At 45.7% G+C, this 18,969-nt stretch overlaps 1 protein-coding gene across 18 annotated transcripts in view; it reads right to left on the bottom strand.

Moving 5' to 3' along the window:
• Window positions 1-3,756: 3,756 nt before the first annotated feature.
• The window catches only part of LOC144706432 (ARM repeat superfamily protein), a 56,930-nt gene continuing 41,717 nt past the window's right edge, over window positions 3,757-18,969 (bottom strand). For 3 of the 18 annotated variants that reach the window (XM_078579374.1, XM_078579382.1, XM_078579383.1), the window contains 9 exons: window positions 14,926-15,079; window positions 14,718-14,828; window positions 8,030-8,197; window positions 7,166-7,262; window positions 6,909-7,085; window positions 6,448-6,536; window positions 6,315-6,374; window positions 5,537-5,767; window positions 4,697-4,916 (listed from right to left, as the gene is read on the bottom strand). In XM_078579374.1, coding sequence (XP_078435500.1) covers window positions 5,585-5,767; window positions 6,315-6,374; window positions 6,448-6,536; window positions 6,909-7,085; window positions 7,166-7,262; window positions 8,030-8,197; window positions 14,718-14,828; window positions 14,926-15,079 — 1,039 coding nt within the window. In that variant the 3' untranslated portion in view covers window positions 4,697-4,916; window positions 5,537-5,584. The other 15 variants (XR_013582250.1, XR_013582252.1, XR_013582256.1 and 12 more) reach the window with 15 other exon arrangements.

The following is an 18,969-nucleotide window of genomic DNA, read 5'->3' as shown; positions in this document are numbered from 1 at the left end:
CGTCAAGCCAATCAAACATTCCACATCTCGTTCCATGTTCATTAATAGAACGTATTCATTATAATGCACGTGTGATGGTTATAATGAAGTCTATGAATACATGATCGGACTTAGTAAATTATGATGAGGTCGTCATACGGATATCACTAGTCTTTAAGCATGTGTTCTAAACATTCTTATTCAAATGATACACGAGAAGGATATCGAAGTATCCGGATTGAATAGCACTATCTAGCCTCACTCATATGATTAGTATGGCCGTTCCCGTAGCCATTAGTGTGGAGACACTAAGGATAGATAGTGAGTGCTTTTTAGTGGAAAGAGTTCACTGAATTGATCTGTACGAATCCTTAAATGGTTTTATATCGAATATCAATCAGGTTGATTCACGTCACGGTTGTGTAAGCGGTTCTTAGACTTGAGACACCAAAGACGTCTTGAGGAGGGACGGTTGTACTATGACTATGGCCAACAAGTCTTTAATCATGAGATTCTTAATGGTCTTTGTTCAGGTACATCAAGAAGTTCACGAAGATGATTCAGTTGTCACGATGGGATCGTCCACCCTCGGTATAATACATGACATCTCAAGGAAGACGATGCGATGAAGTTCTTGGCCAAGGCAGTGAAATATTAGAGAAGAGTTCTCCAATGATTTTCGAATTCATCAGTACTAACTCGGATGATCGATTGGGGTTTGACAATTGACCATACCCTAAGTCGTCCAAGGAGCGTCAAGTAGATGAGGGATTATACATACACGGTAACTGATGATGAACAAGTTCCATGAGTGAGTCGATACACACTCCTTTGTATCTTCTAGGACACGAGGTGTAACTCGACACCCCACATGTCAGAGACTCGACCTATCGATTGGGTTAAATCGATTCAACATTAATTAATCTATATGATGCTATAATTAATTAATTTGAAAGGCCAATACAGGTTATTGGGATGCTGGAGTCATTAACTAGATTAATACATGGGCCTAAAGGGTCACACGCAAATGGTCTTTTAGACATTGAAAAATATACTTATGTTTTGGGGGGTTTTTTGAAAAATACCCACTTAATATAAATAGGGGAAGGCCACGAACGAAATTCACCTCGGCTAGAATTTTTCAGGGGCCTTTCCCTTTCATCTCCCATCGCCCAACACCCTCTCTCCTTCCCCGATGCGATCGGGCTGGCGTAACGACGACGGTGGAGGTAGAACGGGGCTTGTCAATGAGAAGGAGGAGATCCAACGTGCAGAGGATCGCGTGGATACGTTTAGAGGCTGTATACGTGAGCAGCTAGACTCGTCTCGCTCCGGGATCCTAGAAATCACGAATGCAATTCGTGTAAAGGTACTCGTTTTTATAGTTTTGTTAATGTTGTTCGATTCGTTTAAGTCTTCTGTTGCGAATCGTTTTCATTTATTCATCAATGTCAAGGCCTCTAGAACCCAACAGTATGTTGGCCGAGTAAGTTGCGCAATGATGGGGTTTCTCGAAGCAGCTTGTTCGAGGGGAGATATAATCTCTATCAAGGGAATTGAGTCGCTCAAGTTGTCCATACTTCAAGACAGAGAGCTGATGAGCAGGACAGGCCAAACAACTTGACGGGCCAAACAACTTGACGGGCAGCCTTAGAGCAACGCCAAGGGATGGCAACGCTAAGAAGGTCGTCGTTGGGCAGCACCAAGGGAGGCCGCCTCGAGGAGAGGGTGGCGTCGAGGAGAGAATGACACCGAGGAGAGTGTCGCTTGGTCGACGCTGGTTGGCACTCACCAGGCGACGCGTAGAGTGAGGGCGACGTCGAGGAGCGGCGGCGAGGGAGGGCAGCACCAAGGCGGGGCATAATCGTGGAGAGCGTTGGAGAGGGGTGATCGCGGATGACACTTGACGGTTGGCACTTGGCGGTGCCTGGGCGAAGGACGCCTAGAGAGGGTGAGGGCGGCGCCTGGGCGAGGGTGGTGTCTGGGCAAAGGCTCTCTGAGTAGAGGGCGAGGGCAGCACTTGGGCGAGAGCAATGCCTGGCAAGGGCGCCAGGGTAAGGGTGTCGCCTGGGCAAAAGACGCTTGGGCGAGGGTGAGGGCAGTGCCTGGGCGAGGGATGTCTGGGCGAGGGCAAGGGCGGCGTCTAGGCGAGGGCGCCTGGGGGAGGGCAGCACCTAGGCTGCACTAGGAGGAGGACGTCGCTGGTCCACCTGTGCCGTCAGAGAGGAAGCGGGATCGTGAGCCTACCGCTCTAATACCATGAAGAAATTTAGGTCATGATGTGACCACGAGACTGTTGAGGGGAGAACCGAAATAGAAAAAGGAACAAAAGAGAGAGAGAGAGAGGGATGAATGTGGGCTAGAGCCCACTTACATAGGCCCAACTAGGCGTCGTTTAACATCATCAATACAAATTGTGATTACTGATTAGGATTTAATAGTTGACCATAATCCAAGTCATCGTTGGAAATGAAGCAAATAAAGGGTTATACATAATCAGTAACTGATGACAATACGGTTCCATGAGAGAATAAATTTACTCCTTTGCATCTTGGAACCCCACATGCTACCAACTCAAACTATTGATGATACACTTCCGGATCGTCTCGGACGAGGATGATGGACGAGACGGGGCAAAATTCGTCCCGGCCGACGTCCATCATTTCCCCCGGGACGAAGGACGGGACGATATTTCGTCCGGGACAGTCCCGTCCTACCTCTATTGTACAAAATTTCGGACCATCCCAGCTCTCCTGGACGAATTTTCGTTCCGTCCGAACGAAAATAGAGAGAGACTTTTCACAATGGCTGCCCTAGCATTGTCCTTCGAAAGGAATTCGGCGGGAATTGTTAGACGACTCGCCCTTCTGAAACCATCGGGTTGCCTTCTGAACCCACCCTTGCCTTCTGAAACCCACCCTTGTCTTCCTCCATCTCTTCACTGTCGCGAAGGTGTTCCACCGCCGGCAAGGTACCTATCTATCTACCTATCTATCGATCTTTCTATCGATCTTTCTATCTACCTATCTATCGATCTTTCTATCTATCTATCTAGCTATCTATCTATCTAACTGATGAAATAGCTATCTATCGATCATTCTGTGTAGCTATCTATCTACCTATCTATCTATCTACCTGTCTATCGATCTATATATCTATCTATCTAGCTATCTATCTATCTAACAGTCGATGTAGCTATCTATCGATCATTCTATGTAGCTATCTATCTACCTATCTATCTGTCTACGTATATATCGATCTTTCTATCTATCTAGCTATCTATCTATCAAACTGATGAAATTACTTTCCTATGGGACTATTCAGTTTGACTATTTTTGTTTCTTATTTTATTCTGTCGATATCTTGCACCTGAAAGATCAAAAAAATGTGGAATCAACGCATAGCTCTCAATATTTCCCTTTAATTGAAGATATCAATTCCTTGTATCTTCATGGATAGTTAAATTGATTTGAAGGTCATTCTCACAAAAAATAGAAAAAAAACTTTAAAAAATCATCCAATTCGGTCGTACACTGTCCGAGTACCCCGGACGAACGATTCCTCCCGTCCGGGGTACGTCAGACGATTTTTCGTCCCATCTTTTGTCCGGACCCATGGACGGGACGAAAATTTCATCCCGGGACGAAAGCTTTGTCCCGTCTGCGTCCCGGAAGTATAATTGATGAGCTTAATACATATATGTGTTAATATAAATAATTTATTTGGTTGGCAAGTAAAGGTTAATTGCCCATCAAAGTCATTAAATCAGCTGATATGTAGATCACATGCAGCTGGTATTTTTGTATGTTATAAGAGATAAATCAAGTACTTTTCATGAAAATTTTATTTCAATTATATATAAAATAAAATTCAACCGGGTCAAAATTCTTTAGGAGCCCAGTCATCTTCTTCCATCTTTTGTTGGATGCCCTCTCCTCCAGATGTGATCAGCATATCTAAGTGTCAGCATTGGATCAATAACTAGGCTCATCAAGATTGCTTGGATTTCTTGGATACATGAACATCTCAACATATCCAACTTTAGGAACCAATAAATCTGCTACATTAACTTTTGAGTGAGGTGACCTCAAATTATCCTGTAACGAGAAATCAGGACCAATAATTATCCATCAGAATATCATAACAAAAACACCAAAAATCACTCTAGTTCCACGATTCCAAGAGAAAGGGATGTCGTTCACTGCCCTAATGTTGGTGTGCTTCTCCAAAGCGTATCCTTTGTATCATAAATCCTAGTGATCTAAATCTTCTCTGGCATTTTTCATGTGCTTTCTGGGTATTCTCCCTATCTGTCAGGAATTTGTGGTGCTTCCCTAAGCTGCGGAAAGGGTCTTCTATCGATCTCTTTGTTCCCAGACAAAAACTACATAAAAATGATGAAAAATCCGATCTAAGCGTGGAGGAGGTTATGTCCACCCTTTTGATATCATGGGCCATCTTTGGAGATTCTATCCAGGCCCCATCAGATCAAATCTGGGTGGTCCCTTGCCAGAACATCGTCCATCCAGATCAAGACAATGACCATTGGTGGATATTTACGGCTCTAGTTCAAAACACAGCCATGGGGCCATTCTTGATTGCTAGATGTCATATCCACATCAACCTTCATCCTCCAATTGGCGCTACTGATTATGTTGTGTGCCATGACATCCTTCTTAACTCTGCTGCATCTGATTTGTTGCCTAAAGAAGAGAGAAAGAGAAAGTGATTTATTTTTGAAATAGAAATAGAGAGTGATAAAAGTGCCAAGGGACTATCCGATCTTCTACAAGATCGATCGGTTGAGATCATAATGTGGTATCTTAAAAATGGTACATTGAGATACAAGTTTCAGGTGTGCGTGCCTTTTTTAAGATCACAGACTGTTTGACTGCACTCCCATCTTCTTCTCTTCCTGAACCAGGTCCGTGCTGAAACTAATAAAAACAGACCTGTTAATCCATATTGTAAACGTGGGATAAAGTATTCACTATGAAAAGCTAAACTCATGTCTTCTTATTGTCTTTGATTGCTTTCCTTGATTGCCCTTTGGTTGCCAATAGAGGCCCTCCATTTAGAAGGGAAACAGAGGGAAATTTAAAAGGAGCAACGCAGAGAAAAAACATTGATGTTAACATGCACTAAATGCACTTTTAAAACATTTACTATATTATTTAATATCCGTCCATACTGACTGTATCTGTATTATCAAGAGCACATAAAAAAGGCATTCAAAAGACATAAAATTTTAAAGGTGCGACTTTATACAAAAAATTCTAATTATTTTTTTAATTGTTACAACTTTTCAACCGCAGTGGCATCTGCGTTCTTTATCTTCTCCTTACCACAACTATAGATCCTTACAGATAACTATGGGTGCAGTTGCATTTGCAAGAGAGAGAAATAGAGATATTAACTGTGCATACGTGAGAGAGCAACAGAGTTAGAGATAGAGAGATGGATTGTTCATATTTGTAAATTGATAAAGTATTATATTGCCTCTTGGTGTGTCTCTTGGAGCTAGAGAAAGAGAAAGAAGTTGATGTTCATGTAGAACCTGAAAGCAGGCGCACCGTCTGTAAATGTTTGTGATATAGAGATGAGTTCAAATGCCAAGATTTTGGAGAGCAGCGAGACAGCGTTGGAGAATGGACTTGGCCTGCTCATTCTTCTCAACTTGACATAGCCGAGCAAGCTCTTCGATGAAGAGCAGACTTTCGCCCGCCATGGGGCACTCCTTCCACAGGGTAACTATATCCAGGAGGCACTCTGAAGCGGCCAAATGGACCTAAAGATGATAGAGAGATACATTCATGGGTGGAAGAAACGTGTGATACGGGATGGGATGGATGTATGGGTATAATGGAAGAAATTGATGACATAAAATGAGTGGAAGAAATGAAAGAGGTGGGATGGATGAATGCATGGAGGGAATATAGGACATGTTAAGCTGTGGATGGATGGATGTAGATGGAAAAAATTGTTCTTTCTCTCTCTCTCTTTATGTACTTTATCTTTTGGCGAATGGAATCAGACAAATACAGATATGCGAAAGAATGAAGGAATGACATGGGGTCGATGAAAGGAATTGGTGGAAAAATGAAACTGATGAGAACACTATTGATGGATGGTAGGTATGGATTCGATGGGGTGGATGAGAGAAATAGATAACAATGGGTGGCTGGAAGGACAGGTCTCGAAATAAAATGAAATGAAAGAAATGGAAGAGACAAAGGGATTAATGGATAGATGGATGTAGATTGATGGAAGATATGGATGAGACCGGAATAGAAGGATGGATGGATGGATGAAATGATGGAAAGATTAAAACAGACCTGGGAAATCTTTATGGTCCCAATGCATTCAGTCAACTTGGGTGTGGCAGATTTGACCAGCTGACATCAACAAACCAAATGAAATTTACTCACAGCATTATCGAATGCAAAGCCAATGGATATTAAGTCTCACATCTCTGATAAAGGAAGTGTGAGGGTTGACGCCGTGTGGGTTGAGCTTCTTGCAAAGTTCTCTAAGCAATGTAAAGGTAGCCAGCTTCACTGGGAACCAAACAATATGTTAAACAGACAACTCCATCAATAGATCGATAAATGAATAGATAGATATATAAATAGCTAGATAGATGCATAGGTAGATAGGTAGATGATGGATGGAGACAGAGAGAGTACATGCAAAGAAGGCAGAGAGAGAGAGAGGGAGAAAGAGAGGTCAACCATAAATGGGCCAACGCATACTTGGCTATGAGAAAACTGGAAAACAGATGATAGATAGATTTGATATATTAGATTGATAGATATATAGATATGCAATTCGGTAGGTAGGTAGATAGAGTAAGAGTGAGTGAAACATATATAAAGAGAGAGGCAAAGTGTGTCTCAAAGAGAGAGCAACTATGGAAAGGGGATGAATACCTGGCCAAGAGTAAACTGGTGAGAGAGCCACATCCAACACATGTAATAGTTCTTTCTTTGCATCCAATAAGTCATCAAGATTTGCCACTATAACTGACGAGGCAATGCAGTTTATAACTTTTTCCAGTGGGGCAGTTGCATCTTCAGATTTCTCCTCACTTGTACCTGCCGGAGAAACTGTTTTCATTTTTTTACCCAGAAAATAGAAATTTACTCAGAGCTGGAGGAACTTATGAACAAGGATCAACCTGGCTTACCAGGATAATTAACAGAGGAAGTTGACCCGTCAAAGAGGTTGAGTAGCAAAGGAAAACTACTTTTGAAAGTATCCGGATCACCAAAAGCTTCTATAACCTGTAAGGACATTTTGAAAGAAAAAATCATTCGTAGTATCAAATTTTTCAAATCAGTTTTGCTCTATAAATATCTATTTTTTTAGTGGGTTTAAATGAGCAGGATCTTTGGAACATTTTTCATGAGTTTATCTGTCTTGATGCATAACTGTTGCTTAAAGGGTTCTTTCTCTCACTGGCCAGGATCATCCGAGGTTAGAGAAACTCAGTTCAGACCAACATAGATAAGAAATTTTCAGAAATTTAGAGAAAAATCCGTAAGGTTTTCAGATGCAACGGAGCGCACAATTCATCGCTTCCCAGCCCTTGGATAGTTTGATCCCGGAGATGCCAGACGGGACAAGGGATGACCCATTCAGTCCATAAGTAAAACATTATTTTTTTATCAATTTGATGAACAAAACATGAAAATAAAGTTTTTCATAAATTCTGTTATCCGAATCAATTTTAATCTTTTCTTCAGAACTACTATCCACACGCCATTGCATTATGGGATGTGGAACCAGAGAGGACGATCCAGGACACGATGAATCCTCAATAAATCCAGGACACGATGAATCCACAATAAATCCCAGACACTTGGGGGACAAAGCTTGTCTGCCACCGAATGTAACGGACAATACTCATCCACAAAAGATTACACTAAAAATTGTTGAAGAAATAATTATCCCAATATGCTTAATTCTTTTAATTACCTAATGTATTTCACAAACGAAGAGGAAATAGAAAATTTTCAGTGTCAGTTCCAATAAGCCAACAAATCAGCACCTGTTTTAGAGAGATCAAAGCTGCTTCACGATAAAGTCTGGATTTCTTTGAACAAGCGGATAATAACTCATTTATGATCACTTTTTTTATCCCTGGATCACTCGAGATAATCACTTTGTGACATGAAGAGCAAACAGAGCTCACAGCGGATAGCACCACATCTTTACCCTGTCACAGTCGTAGAAGAAAAGGATAAGAAAACATAAAATTTATTTCTGGAGACAGTTTTGTTGGGAGAATCGGTAATCTGTTCCACCCCGAATATTATTGTCAACTCGATCTGAGAGAGAGGAATGAGGATCTATGAGAAGGGAGGAAGAGGGAGGAGCTCCAGCCCTGGGGGCGGCGCCTGACAAGGAAGAGAAACCAACAAAAAAAAAAAAAAGGAACTCACGCTTAGTCGGCTAGGGTTTGGTGCCTTTTAAAGGCCCCTACATCAAGTTCCCACGTGGGAGTCACTTAATGAGACTCCCACGTGGAGAATTCATTTAAAGAGGCTCCCACGTGTGAACCTCATTAAGTGATTCACACATGGGGGGGGGGCCTGAGAGCAGTCCTCCGAGAGTATTTCCTGTGTGTGTGTGGGCCACTTATACTGTGTGTGGCCCACACTTACAATAGAGGAGCCAGTGAGAAAGAAGAGTCTCCCTTGTGGGCCACTTATAGAGTGTGGCCCACTTACAATGGAGACGAGAGAAGGAGAGAGAGATGTCTTGAGAGCTCCAGTTCAACACCCCCCCGCAAGCTAGGTGTGGATGTTTTCCATGCCTAGCTTAACCACCAATGACTGGAAGCGTGATGTAGGGAGGGCCTTGGTGAAGATGTCCACTTTCTGATCAATGGACGGCACGAACACAGGTCGGATGATGCCTCTGTCGATGTTCTCAGCAAGATAGTGTCGATTTAGCGCCATGTGCTTCGTCCGGTCGTGTTGGACTGGATTCTTGACGATTGCCAATGCTGATTGGTTGTCGCAATACAACGAGATGCCCTTTTCTTCATACAGGCCGAGGTCCTCCAGCAGATGCTTCAACCACCGACATTCCGAGACGCCTCTCTTCAATGCTCGGAGCTCGGCCTCAGCGCTGGACAGCGATACTTCCTTCTGTTTCTTGCTTCTCCACGTAACTAGGCTCCCACCAAGGAAGGTGCAGTAGCCTGACGTGGACCTTCGGTCAACCACAGATCCCGCCCAATCAGAGTCAGTGTATGCCTCAAGCTCAAGTCCCCCTTCCCGGGAGAAGAATAGTCCCTGTCCAACTGTATACTTCAAATATGTCAAGATTCGATATGCCGCCTGGAGGTGAACTTCATGTGGTGCGCTCATGAACTGACTAAGCAGACTCACTGCAAACGCAATGTCGGGCCGTGTATGATTGAGATAGATTAGCTTCCCAATCAATCTCTGATACAGGTTCCCGTCAACTGCCGCGCTGTCGTCGCCTGTCCCGATTTTTACATTTGGGTCAAGTGGAGTTGCTGCGGGTCTGCACCCTAGCTGCCCCGTTTCCTTTAAAAGATCTAAAGTATACTTGTGCTGGGTCAGTGAGATGCCGGCTCTGGAATGGGCAACTTCAATGCCCAAAAAATACTTCAGCAAGCCCAAATCTTTCAAATCAAACTGTCTGGAGAGTGCCTTACTCAGCTCCTGATTTGCAACCACATCACTCCCAGTAATAAGAATATCATCGACGTATACAATCAGGAGGGAAACTGCCCCATTTCCGCCGCGTTTGATGAACAGGGTGTGATCCCCCCTTGCTTGGTGATAGCCTAGGCTTAACATCGTCTTCATGAATCGTCCAAACCATGCTCGGGGGGACTGCTTGAGCCCATAGAGCGCCTTTTTTAGCTTACATACAGACTGTCCTGTGCCCGGAGGTTGGAAGCCTGGCGGGAACTGCATGTAAACCTCTTCCTCCAGTTCCCCGTGAAGGAACGCATTCTTGACGTCAAACTGGTTGATTTCCCAATCGTGCTTGGCAGCAATTGCAATCAGAACACGTACTGTGTTGAACTTTGCGACGGGTGCAAATGTTTCGTCATAATCGATTCCCTGCATTTGGGTGTACCCCTTCGCCACCAGTCGAGCCTTCAATCGATCAAGCACTCCACTGCTGTGGAATTTGGGTGTGAAGACCCACTTGCATCCCACCACTCTCTTCCCTTTAGGAAGAGAGACAATAATCCACGTGTCATTCTTTTCTAGAGCCGACATTTCTTCTTCCATGGCTGCTTTCCACCCCGGATGTTGGAGGGCTTCCTCAACCCGGGTGGGAACCACAATGTTCCCCAGGGATGTCAAGAAGCTCCTGTAGGTTTCTCCCAGTTTTTCATACTTCACATACTGTCCAATCGAATACTTGGCAGTGGATCGACAAGACCGAACTCCCTTCCTCAGTGCAATCGGCCATCCCAAATTATCCGGGGGAGAATCTGAATGCTCTTCAATCTCCAGCTGATCGGGCAGTGTCTGGCTATCTTCAGCATCTTCTGCAGGTGGAGGAGAGGTCTGAATTTCGGTATGAGGCGGCTCTTCTCCAGCTGGTACTGTGTGTACATGTTCGTCATCTTCCTCTCTAATTCCACTGGTGTTTGCAACATCGCTTGACTGCTCATCAGGAGACAGTACATCAACGACGACTGTAGGAATGGACAGAAATTCCAGTCCACTTGTTTCCACTTCTGCCATAGCCTTTGGAGGTTCTGCAGGTCCGTAGAATGCCTCGGATTCATGAAATGTGACATCTGCAGAGACGTAGAATTTCCGGGACGATGGGTGATAACACCGGTAACCTTTCTGAGTACCCGAGTACCCAACAAAGACACATTTCAGTGCCCGGGGATCAAGTTTACTACCACTTTGGTGCACAAACACGCTACACCCGAAGATACGGGCTGGCAACCCGGAGAACAACTTCAAGTGAGGGAACTCGGCACTTAGTAGCCCCAACGGTGACTGATACTCCAGAACTCTCATTGGCGTCCGATTCATCAGATAAGTAGAAGTAAGGACAGCTTCACCCCAGTAGTGTTTCGGCAAATTGGTTTGAAACAGCAGGGAACGAGTCATGGCTAGGGTGTACCCAAGTCGACGTTCTGCCAAACCGTTCTGCTGTGGAGTATTAACACATGACGATTCTGCCAAACCGTTCGGCTGGCGAAATAAGAATTTACTGTTTCATTAAAAAATTCAGAGCCGTTGTCTGTTCTGAATTTCTTCACAGTCCTCCCAAACTGTGTGGATATCAACTCGCAAAATTGTGTGAGGACTTCCGGGACCTCTGCCTTTGACCTCAGAAGGTATGTCCACATTGCCCTTGTACAGTCATCAACAAACACAATGAAATATCGGCACCCTGTAAGACTCGTCACGGGGCACGGTCCCCATACGTCACTATGGATGCACTCGAACGGTTTACGGCATCTTTTATCCACCAATTTATAAACTGCCCGACGATGTTTGGCCAGGTGACAGGCCTCACAAAATAATTCGTTGTCCAAAATACCACGAAAAATACTAGGATAGCATGTTTTCATCAAATCAAAAGGTGGGTGTCCCATTTGTCGATGAAGGTGTATCACCCGCTCCTCCACTGTCCGACTTCGCTCCGTCACCAGGCACTGTTGCAGGGACCGATCAAGGAGGAGTAGTCCGCCTTCCCTTCTAAAGGACGAAATCTTCTTCCCGGAGACCTTGTCACAGAGAAAACAAGTGTCACTGTCGAGGATAAAACGCCATCCGTGTCGTCTACTATTCTCTGAATAGAAATTAAATTTGCCCGAAGATCTTGAACGTGTAACACTTTCCGGAGAGTTCCAAGGGTATCAACTGGAACGTCCCCTACTCCCTTTACCGACAGAAAACCTCCACCTGCGGTCTGAACTCTGTGGGGGCCTCCGGCTTGGACATAGGTCTGAAATATTGATTGTTCTGGGGACATATGGTCTGTTGCCCCGGTATCAGCCACCCACACGGAGAGAGGGGGATTACCTGACTTCACAAGGGAGGTGGAACTCAGGCGCTCCTGGACTTCCCCGACTTCTGGGCCCGTGACAGCAGAGTTTGAACTGCTGGGCTGTGATGCTGCCACGAGGGCCTTCTTGCCAGGTGTTGAATTTTGGTTCTTCCATGCCAGCTTCCAGCAGTTCTCTTTGGTGTGACGGCGCTTCTTGCAGTAATTGCAAAATAGCGCATCTCGGCTATCCTCCCCTTCAATACTTGCTGATGAGTTTCCTGAGTTTGACTGCGCTGGCCTGGATGTCCAACTTCCCGTAGAGCTAGACCGACCCTCAGGCTTTCTGGTCAGCAGGGCAGAGGATGTCTGTCCCTGAGGGTCGGGTGTGACGCCAAGTCTGCTTTCAGCCTGCAGTCCCGCACTGATGGCCTCCTCCAAGGTGGGAAGTCTTTCCCGGTGAAGTAGCTGGCTCCTGACGGCTTCATACACCGAATTCAGACCCATAAGAAACGTGAATATCCTTTGTTTGAGAATATACTGGCGCTCCACAGACAGCGGATTCTGTGTAGGCCAGAGGTGATCGATTTCTCGCCATATTGCCTTCAAGCGGGATGAATACTGACGTATGTTGTCTGTTCCTTGACGGGCCTGGGACTCTTGCACTTTCAGTTCGTAAATCCTCCAGTCGTGGGACTGTTCCGTGGTGTACCGTTGAATCTCATCCCACAATTCCTTGACGGTGTTGCAGTAGAGAAAATCTCGGCGCATATCTGGCGTCATCGACCTCAGCATCCAGCCTAGAATGAGGGATTCCTCAGCCTTCCATTTCTTGAAGTCAGGATCTGCAGTCGTCCTAGGCAGATCAGTGAGGTGATCTCCCAGAAAGAGGCCATAGACGGTTAGGGTAACCATCTTGGACCATTCAAACATGTTTCCCCCATCAAACTTCACTTCTGAAGGGGGAAACACCACAGCAGGTCTTCCAAGTTCTTGCACCACTGTAGAGGAGCCGTTCTGGACAGCACTGTCTTCCTCCTGAGCTACGTTTTCATCTCCCTGGCTCGCCATGCCTTCACGCAGCCTCTAGACACCGATTAGAGGCAGTTGGGATGGAATCAAGAACCCTAGAACAGAATCAAGAACCCTAGAACAGGTTCGAGGGGAGAAACAGATCTTAGAGGAAGAACTTCAAGCTTCAGTCGAGGAGGATGCAGGATCTTACAGCTCTGATACCATGTCAACTCGATCTGAGAGAGAGGAATGAGGATCTATGAGAAGGGAGGAGCTCCAGCCCTGGGGGCGGCGCCTGACAAGGAAGAGAAACCAACAAAAAAAAAAAAAAAAGGAACTCACGCTTAGTCGGCTAGGGTTTGGGGCCTTTTAAAGGCCCCTACATCAAGTTCCCACGTGGGAGTCACTTAATGAGACTCCCACGTGGAGAATTCATTTAAAGAGGCTCCCACGTGTGAACCTCATTAAGTGATTCACACGTGGGGGGGGGGCCTGAGAGCAGTCCTCCGAGAGTATTTCCTGTGTGTGTGTGGGCCACTTATACTGTGTGTGGCCCACACTTACAATAGAGGAGCCAGTGAGAAGGAAGAGTCTCCCTTGTGGGCCACTTATAGAGTGTGGCCCACTTACAATGGAGACGAGAGAAGGAGAGAGAGATGTCTTGAGAGCTCCAGTTCAACAATTATCATTTCAGACTTTTCACTCAGAAGTACATAATCACATGCTGTTATCCATCATCGTCCCCGTATTTAAATTTGCAAATGTAAAAAGGTTTCTGTAAAACAATGATGGTGGATTTGCTTGTCAAAATCACCGGTTCACACTACCTTATACTTTTTATGTACTTCTGAGTTATTAAATTAGATTCCATAATTTTAATATTAATTTATTAAATTAAATTCCACATCGGATGTTTGGCACTTGGACTTGTAGATAGTTAGCTGTGAAGAATGCAGAGAATTCTGCCTTTGGGAACAGATAGGACAAATGAGGCCTTTTTGAGACAAATGAGAAAGATGCAGAAGAAGTTTATTGAGATTTTTGATACAGAGAAAAGGGGAAAAACTCACACGTAAACAGGTTGGGAAAGACTTTCCTTTATAGGCTAAGTCCTTTCTCAAGATAGCCGTTGGGGGCAACGGTCATATAGCCGTTGCCCCAACGGCTATTTTAAGGGGCAAAAAGGTCATTCTTTGGGGAGCGATAGAAAAAAGAAAGAAAAAGAAGGAAAAGAGAAAGGAAAAAGGAAGAGAAAGTAGGAGAGAGATAGGTGGGCCATTTATAACTCATGGCCCACCTTTTTACATGTGTGTCAAAATAGAAAAGGATGAAATTAGATGTTTAACATTAGCAGATGATGAAAAATTCATCAATGTCATCCGCTCTTCCTCCAAGGCAAATGTTGAGATGATGAGGAGACAATGATCAAATGATAATGAATTTGTGATCAGCATTATCCCAGATGTCAAACCCTAGAAACATGTCCCATCAAAAAGTTGTAGTGCATATAAATAATTTAAGTCATAAATGTATGAGCACATTTGTTGCTCTCCATGTTCATCTTCTCAATTTAAATTTGTAAAAATGCTTTCCCTAGAAGCGCAGTAGTTTCCAGAAATCATGGATCTCTATAATTTCTATTCTATTTCGTATTGAGGAACAGACAGGGAACACAATAAAAGAATGTAATCGAAATTTCAAGGAGCCTGAGCACATACCTCCCACATGCGACCAGGTAGTTCAGCTAAGAGACATTTGAGGAGTTCCTGATAGAATGGAGAAAGGGACTCTCCTAAGATTTCACATAGACTTCGTATTGCCTTCGCTGCCTAAGCTTAATCAATGGGAAAAACTTCCAGAATTAGAGCAGTACAAAGGAAATGGAGCACTTAACAGAAAACATAAAAAAGCAGGCTCCGAACGAACCTTTCGCTTACTAGCCCATGAAGAGGCGATGAGACAGCTACAGAGAATGGAGATAATTTCAGTCAAGTATAACTGCAACGTGATGCTTTCGTTTCCAACTGTTTCATCCCACACTTCTGAAAATTGATTGCCAACATCTTTATCGTCCTCAAACCTAAAAGTAACCAACTTTTCATTTAAAGAATGCCTCTGATTCCCGTTCAAGGAAATTAAGATCAGATGACATGGAAGTTGCCATTAACAGCATAAGTATAACGATTTTATGCTTCAGAATGATGGTTTCAACTAAGATTTTAAGTTGGAGATTGTAAACAAGAAAAGAACAATTCTAGATAGCAAATGAAAGAGATTACAGGGTTTTATAGGAAGCCCTAATGGGCTGACTAGAGAGGGCCCTTAATGGGCTAACAAGAGAGAGAAAATAAAGACATGTAATACTCAGATCAACACTCCCCCTCAAGCTGGAGCGTGGATGTTATCCACACCCAGCTTGGAACAGAGCTCCTCAAACCTAGGGGCATGAAGCCCTTTGGTGAAGATATCTGCAAGCTGTTCAGCGGACGGAACATAAGGCGTGCAAAAATCTCCCGATTCAAGCTTCTCTTTGATGAAATGGCGATCGATCTCGATGTGCTTTGTACGGTCATGCTGAACGGGGTCATGAGCAATGCTAATCGCCGACTTGTTGTCGCAGAACAGCTGGACAGGAGAGGGAACTGGACACCGTAGCTCACGAAGAAGCTGGGTAATCCAAAGTGCTTCACACAGACCATGCGCAAGGGCACGGAACTCCGCTTCAGCACTCGATCGAGAGACCACTTTCTGCTTCTTGCTCCTCCAAGTAATCAGATTGCCGCCCAAGAAGGTGCAATACCCAGATGTGGACCGACGATCAACCACAGAGCCGGCATAATCTGCATCGGTGTAGACTTCAAGACGCAGGCCGGTATGGCGACGAAACAATAATCCACGGCCAATGGTGCCCTTCAGGAAACGGAGGAGACGATGAGCAGCATGAAAATGGCTCATGCGAGGAGTCTGCATGAACTGACTCAGAACACCCACTGAATATGCAATGTCCGGGCGAGTGTGGGTGAGATAAAGCAGTTTTCCCACAAGTGTTCTATATGGGCCAGGCTCAGCAAGCTCCTCATCCGCATCGGCACCAAGTCGATGGTTCGCATCAATCGGTGTCGAAGCAGGCTTGGCGTCCTCCTTTCCAAGCTCACAGAGAAGGTCCACCATATACTTTCTCTGACAAATAAAGATCCCGCTGGAAGAATAGGCCACCTCTATGCCAAGAAAGTACCTCAACGGGCCAAGATGGCGAATAGCAAATTCCGACGAGAGATACATAGCCAGCTCAGTAATGGTCGTCGTATCATCACCCGTAATAATGATGTCATCCACGTACACAAGAAGAATAGCGACTCTGACGTGGAATGGCGGTAGAAAAGGGTGTGATCACCATTACACTGACGGTATCCACGACGCTGCATGGCCGTCGTGAAACGACCAAACCAGGCACGAGGAGATTGCTTCAAGCCATATAATGCTTTCTTCAGGCGACAGACAACAGACTGCGGAGACGATGGCACTAAGGAAGTGTAGCCAGGAGGTAATGCCATGTAGATCTCCTCAGACAACTCTCCATGCAGAAAAGCATTCTTCACATCATATTGTTGCAAAATCCAGCCCCGATCCGCAGCAAGGGCCAATAAGATCCGCACAGTATTCAGCTTGGCGACAGGAGCAAAGGTCTCCTGATAATCAATGCCATGTTTCTGAGTGAACCCTTGTGCCACAACCCGGGCTTTGTGGCGCTCAATAGAACCGTCAGAATTATGCTTCACAGCATACACCCAACGGCTACCCACGAGATGCTTCCCGGCCGGTAGAGGAACTAGATCCCACGTTTCATTGTGAGCAAGAGCCTGAAGTTCTTCCGCCATGGCCTGACGCCAATGCGGAAATGAAAGGGCAATGTCCACCGTCTTGGGAAGGGAAGTGGCATCAAGGGAGGTGAGAAGGGCATGATAAGAGGGTGAGAGGCGATGAGAGGAGATAGATTCCGCCAACGGATAGAGGGGAGAGGAACGGGAAGAGGGCACCACAGCTAATGAGGAGGTGGCAGGAGGGGCGGAGGTTGAGGTAGACGGGGCAGCAGGAGACGAAGAAGGAAGCCGAGGCTTGCGACGAGCAAGGGTAATACCATAGCGTTTTTCAGGCGGGCAGCGACGGATAGGGAGCGGAGGAATCGAAGAAGGTGCAGCAGAAGGGTCGAGCGCAGGAGCAGATACTGGAGGAGGCTCCACAGGAGCGACTGAGACGGCGGCCGGAGGCGGGTCGGGAGGCACAATTGCTGGAGGAGCAACAGGCGGAGACACGTCGGGCGGGGCCGGTGAAGAGGGATGAGGGACGAGGATGAGGAATTCGAGTGGATTGGAGGGAGATGGGGACGATGAGGGTTCAGGAGAGGAGGAGGAATAGTAGGGAAGCAATTCATCAAACGTGGCATCTTTGGTGACGACGAACCGACGAGAGGGTGGATGATAGCATAAATAGCCTTTTTGGGTGGAAGAATAGCCAACAAACACACACTTGATAGCACGGGGATCCAGTTTATCACGACCAAGTTGGTGGTTGGGCGCATAGCATACACATCCAAATACACGAGGAGTAAGATGAGTTCGGAGAGAGAGAGTTGGAAAGGAATGCTGAAGACGGTCAATGGGAGTGGAGTAGTCAAGCACTCGAGATGGAAGGCGATTAAGAAGATGGATGGCGGTGGAGACGGCTTCCCCCCAAAAATACTTGGGCACATGCATATGGAAGAGAAGGCTCAGTCATTTCAAAGATGTGACGGAATTTTCTTTCGGCAACGCCATTTTGCTGTGGTATATAGGGACAAGAAGTTTCATGGATAATGCCTTTGTCTTGGAAGAAGGTGCTTAACGTGGTGTTAACGTAGTCTTTAGCATTGTCGGAGCGGAAGCGACGGATGGATATAGAGGATTGAGTTTGGATAAGGGGGTAAAATGGAGGAATGACACGAGATATCTCCGATTTGCTCTTCAAGAAATATGCCCACGTGAATCGAGTAACGTCGTCAATAAAGATGCATAACCACCGAGAACCGGAAGTACTATGAATAGGGGAAGGCCCCCACACATCGGTGTGAATAAGGGAGAATGGGGTCGAAGAATGAGGAGACGAGATAGGATACGTGGTACGATGATGTTTGGCAATTCGACAAGCAGTACAAACAAAACGGTCCACAGAATGGCCTTGAAAGAGTTTAGGAAAGAGACGATAAAGAGTAGCAAAAGAAGGATGGCCGAGACGTCGATGAAGAAGCCACAAACGCTCGTGGGAAGCCGAAAGGGAAACTGCCGCAGAAGCAAAAGCAAGAGAACTCGAACAAGGACGAACAAGATAGAGCCCCTCATGCTCCTCAGCAATGGAAATCGTCCTCCACGACACCTTATTACGATAAAAACATGAATTAGGAAAGAAGGTAAGGTCTTGTTTCAAGTCGCGAACAAGGCTAGATAGGGAGAGAAGATGATGAGTAAGGCGAGGAACATGAAGAACTTTAGATAGATGCATAGAAGAGGAAAGGGCCACACGACCAATACCCGCCACGGTGAGAAGATCGCCGGAGGCTGTTTTAACTTTGGAGGAGCCAGAAACGGGTGCATAAGTTTGAAAGGCTCGAGGATTTGGGGTCATGTGGGCGGTGGCACCGGAATCAAGAAGCCAAGTGGAAGAGGAAAAAGAATGGCCAGGAGGGGATGTAGGTGTGGGAAGACTGGTGGACATACCTGCGTGGGCCAAGGAGCATGAGCCCACGACTGGAGGATCAAGCAAGCGGCGTAGACGCTCCATCTCTTCCGGAGTGAAGCTAGCGGGCGAGGCACTAGTCGGGAGAAGACCGTACAGCATAGGCACTTGACCCGGGGGGGGCACGGACGAGGCGGCTGCAGCAAGGTTGCTCGGTTGTGCGCGTTTCCGTTGAAGCTTGTAGCACGTCTCCCAGTGACC

Source organism: Wolffia australiana, chromosome 8, assembly GCF_029677425.1.
Source record: "Wolffia australiana isolate 7733 chromosome 8, ASM2967742v1".
Lineage (NCBI taxonomy): Eukaryota > Viridiplantae > Streptophyta > Magnoliopsida > Alismatales > Araceae > Wolffia > Wolffia australiana.
This window is presented reverse-complemented; position numbering and strand designations above follow the sequence as displayed.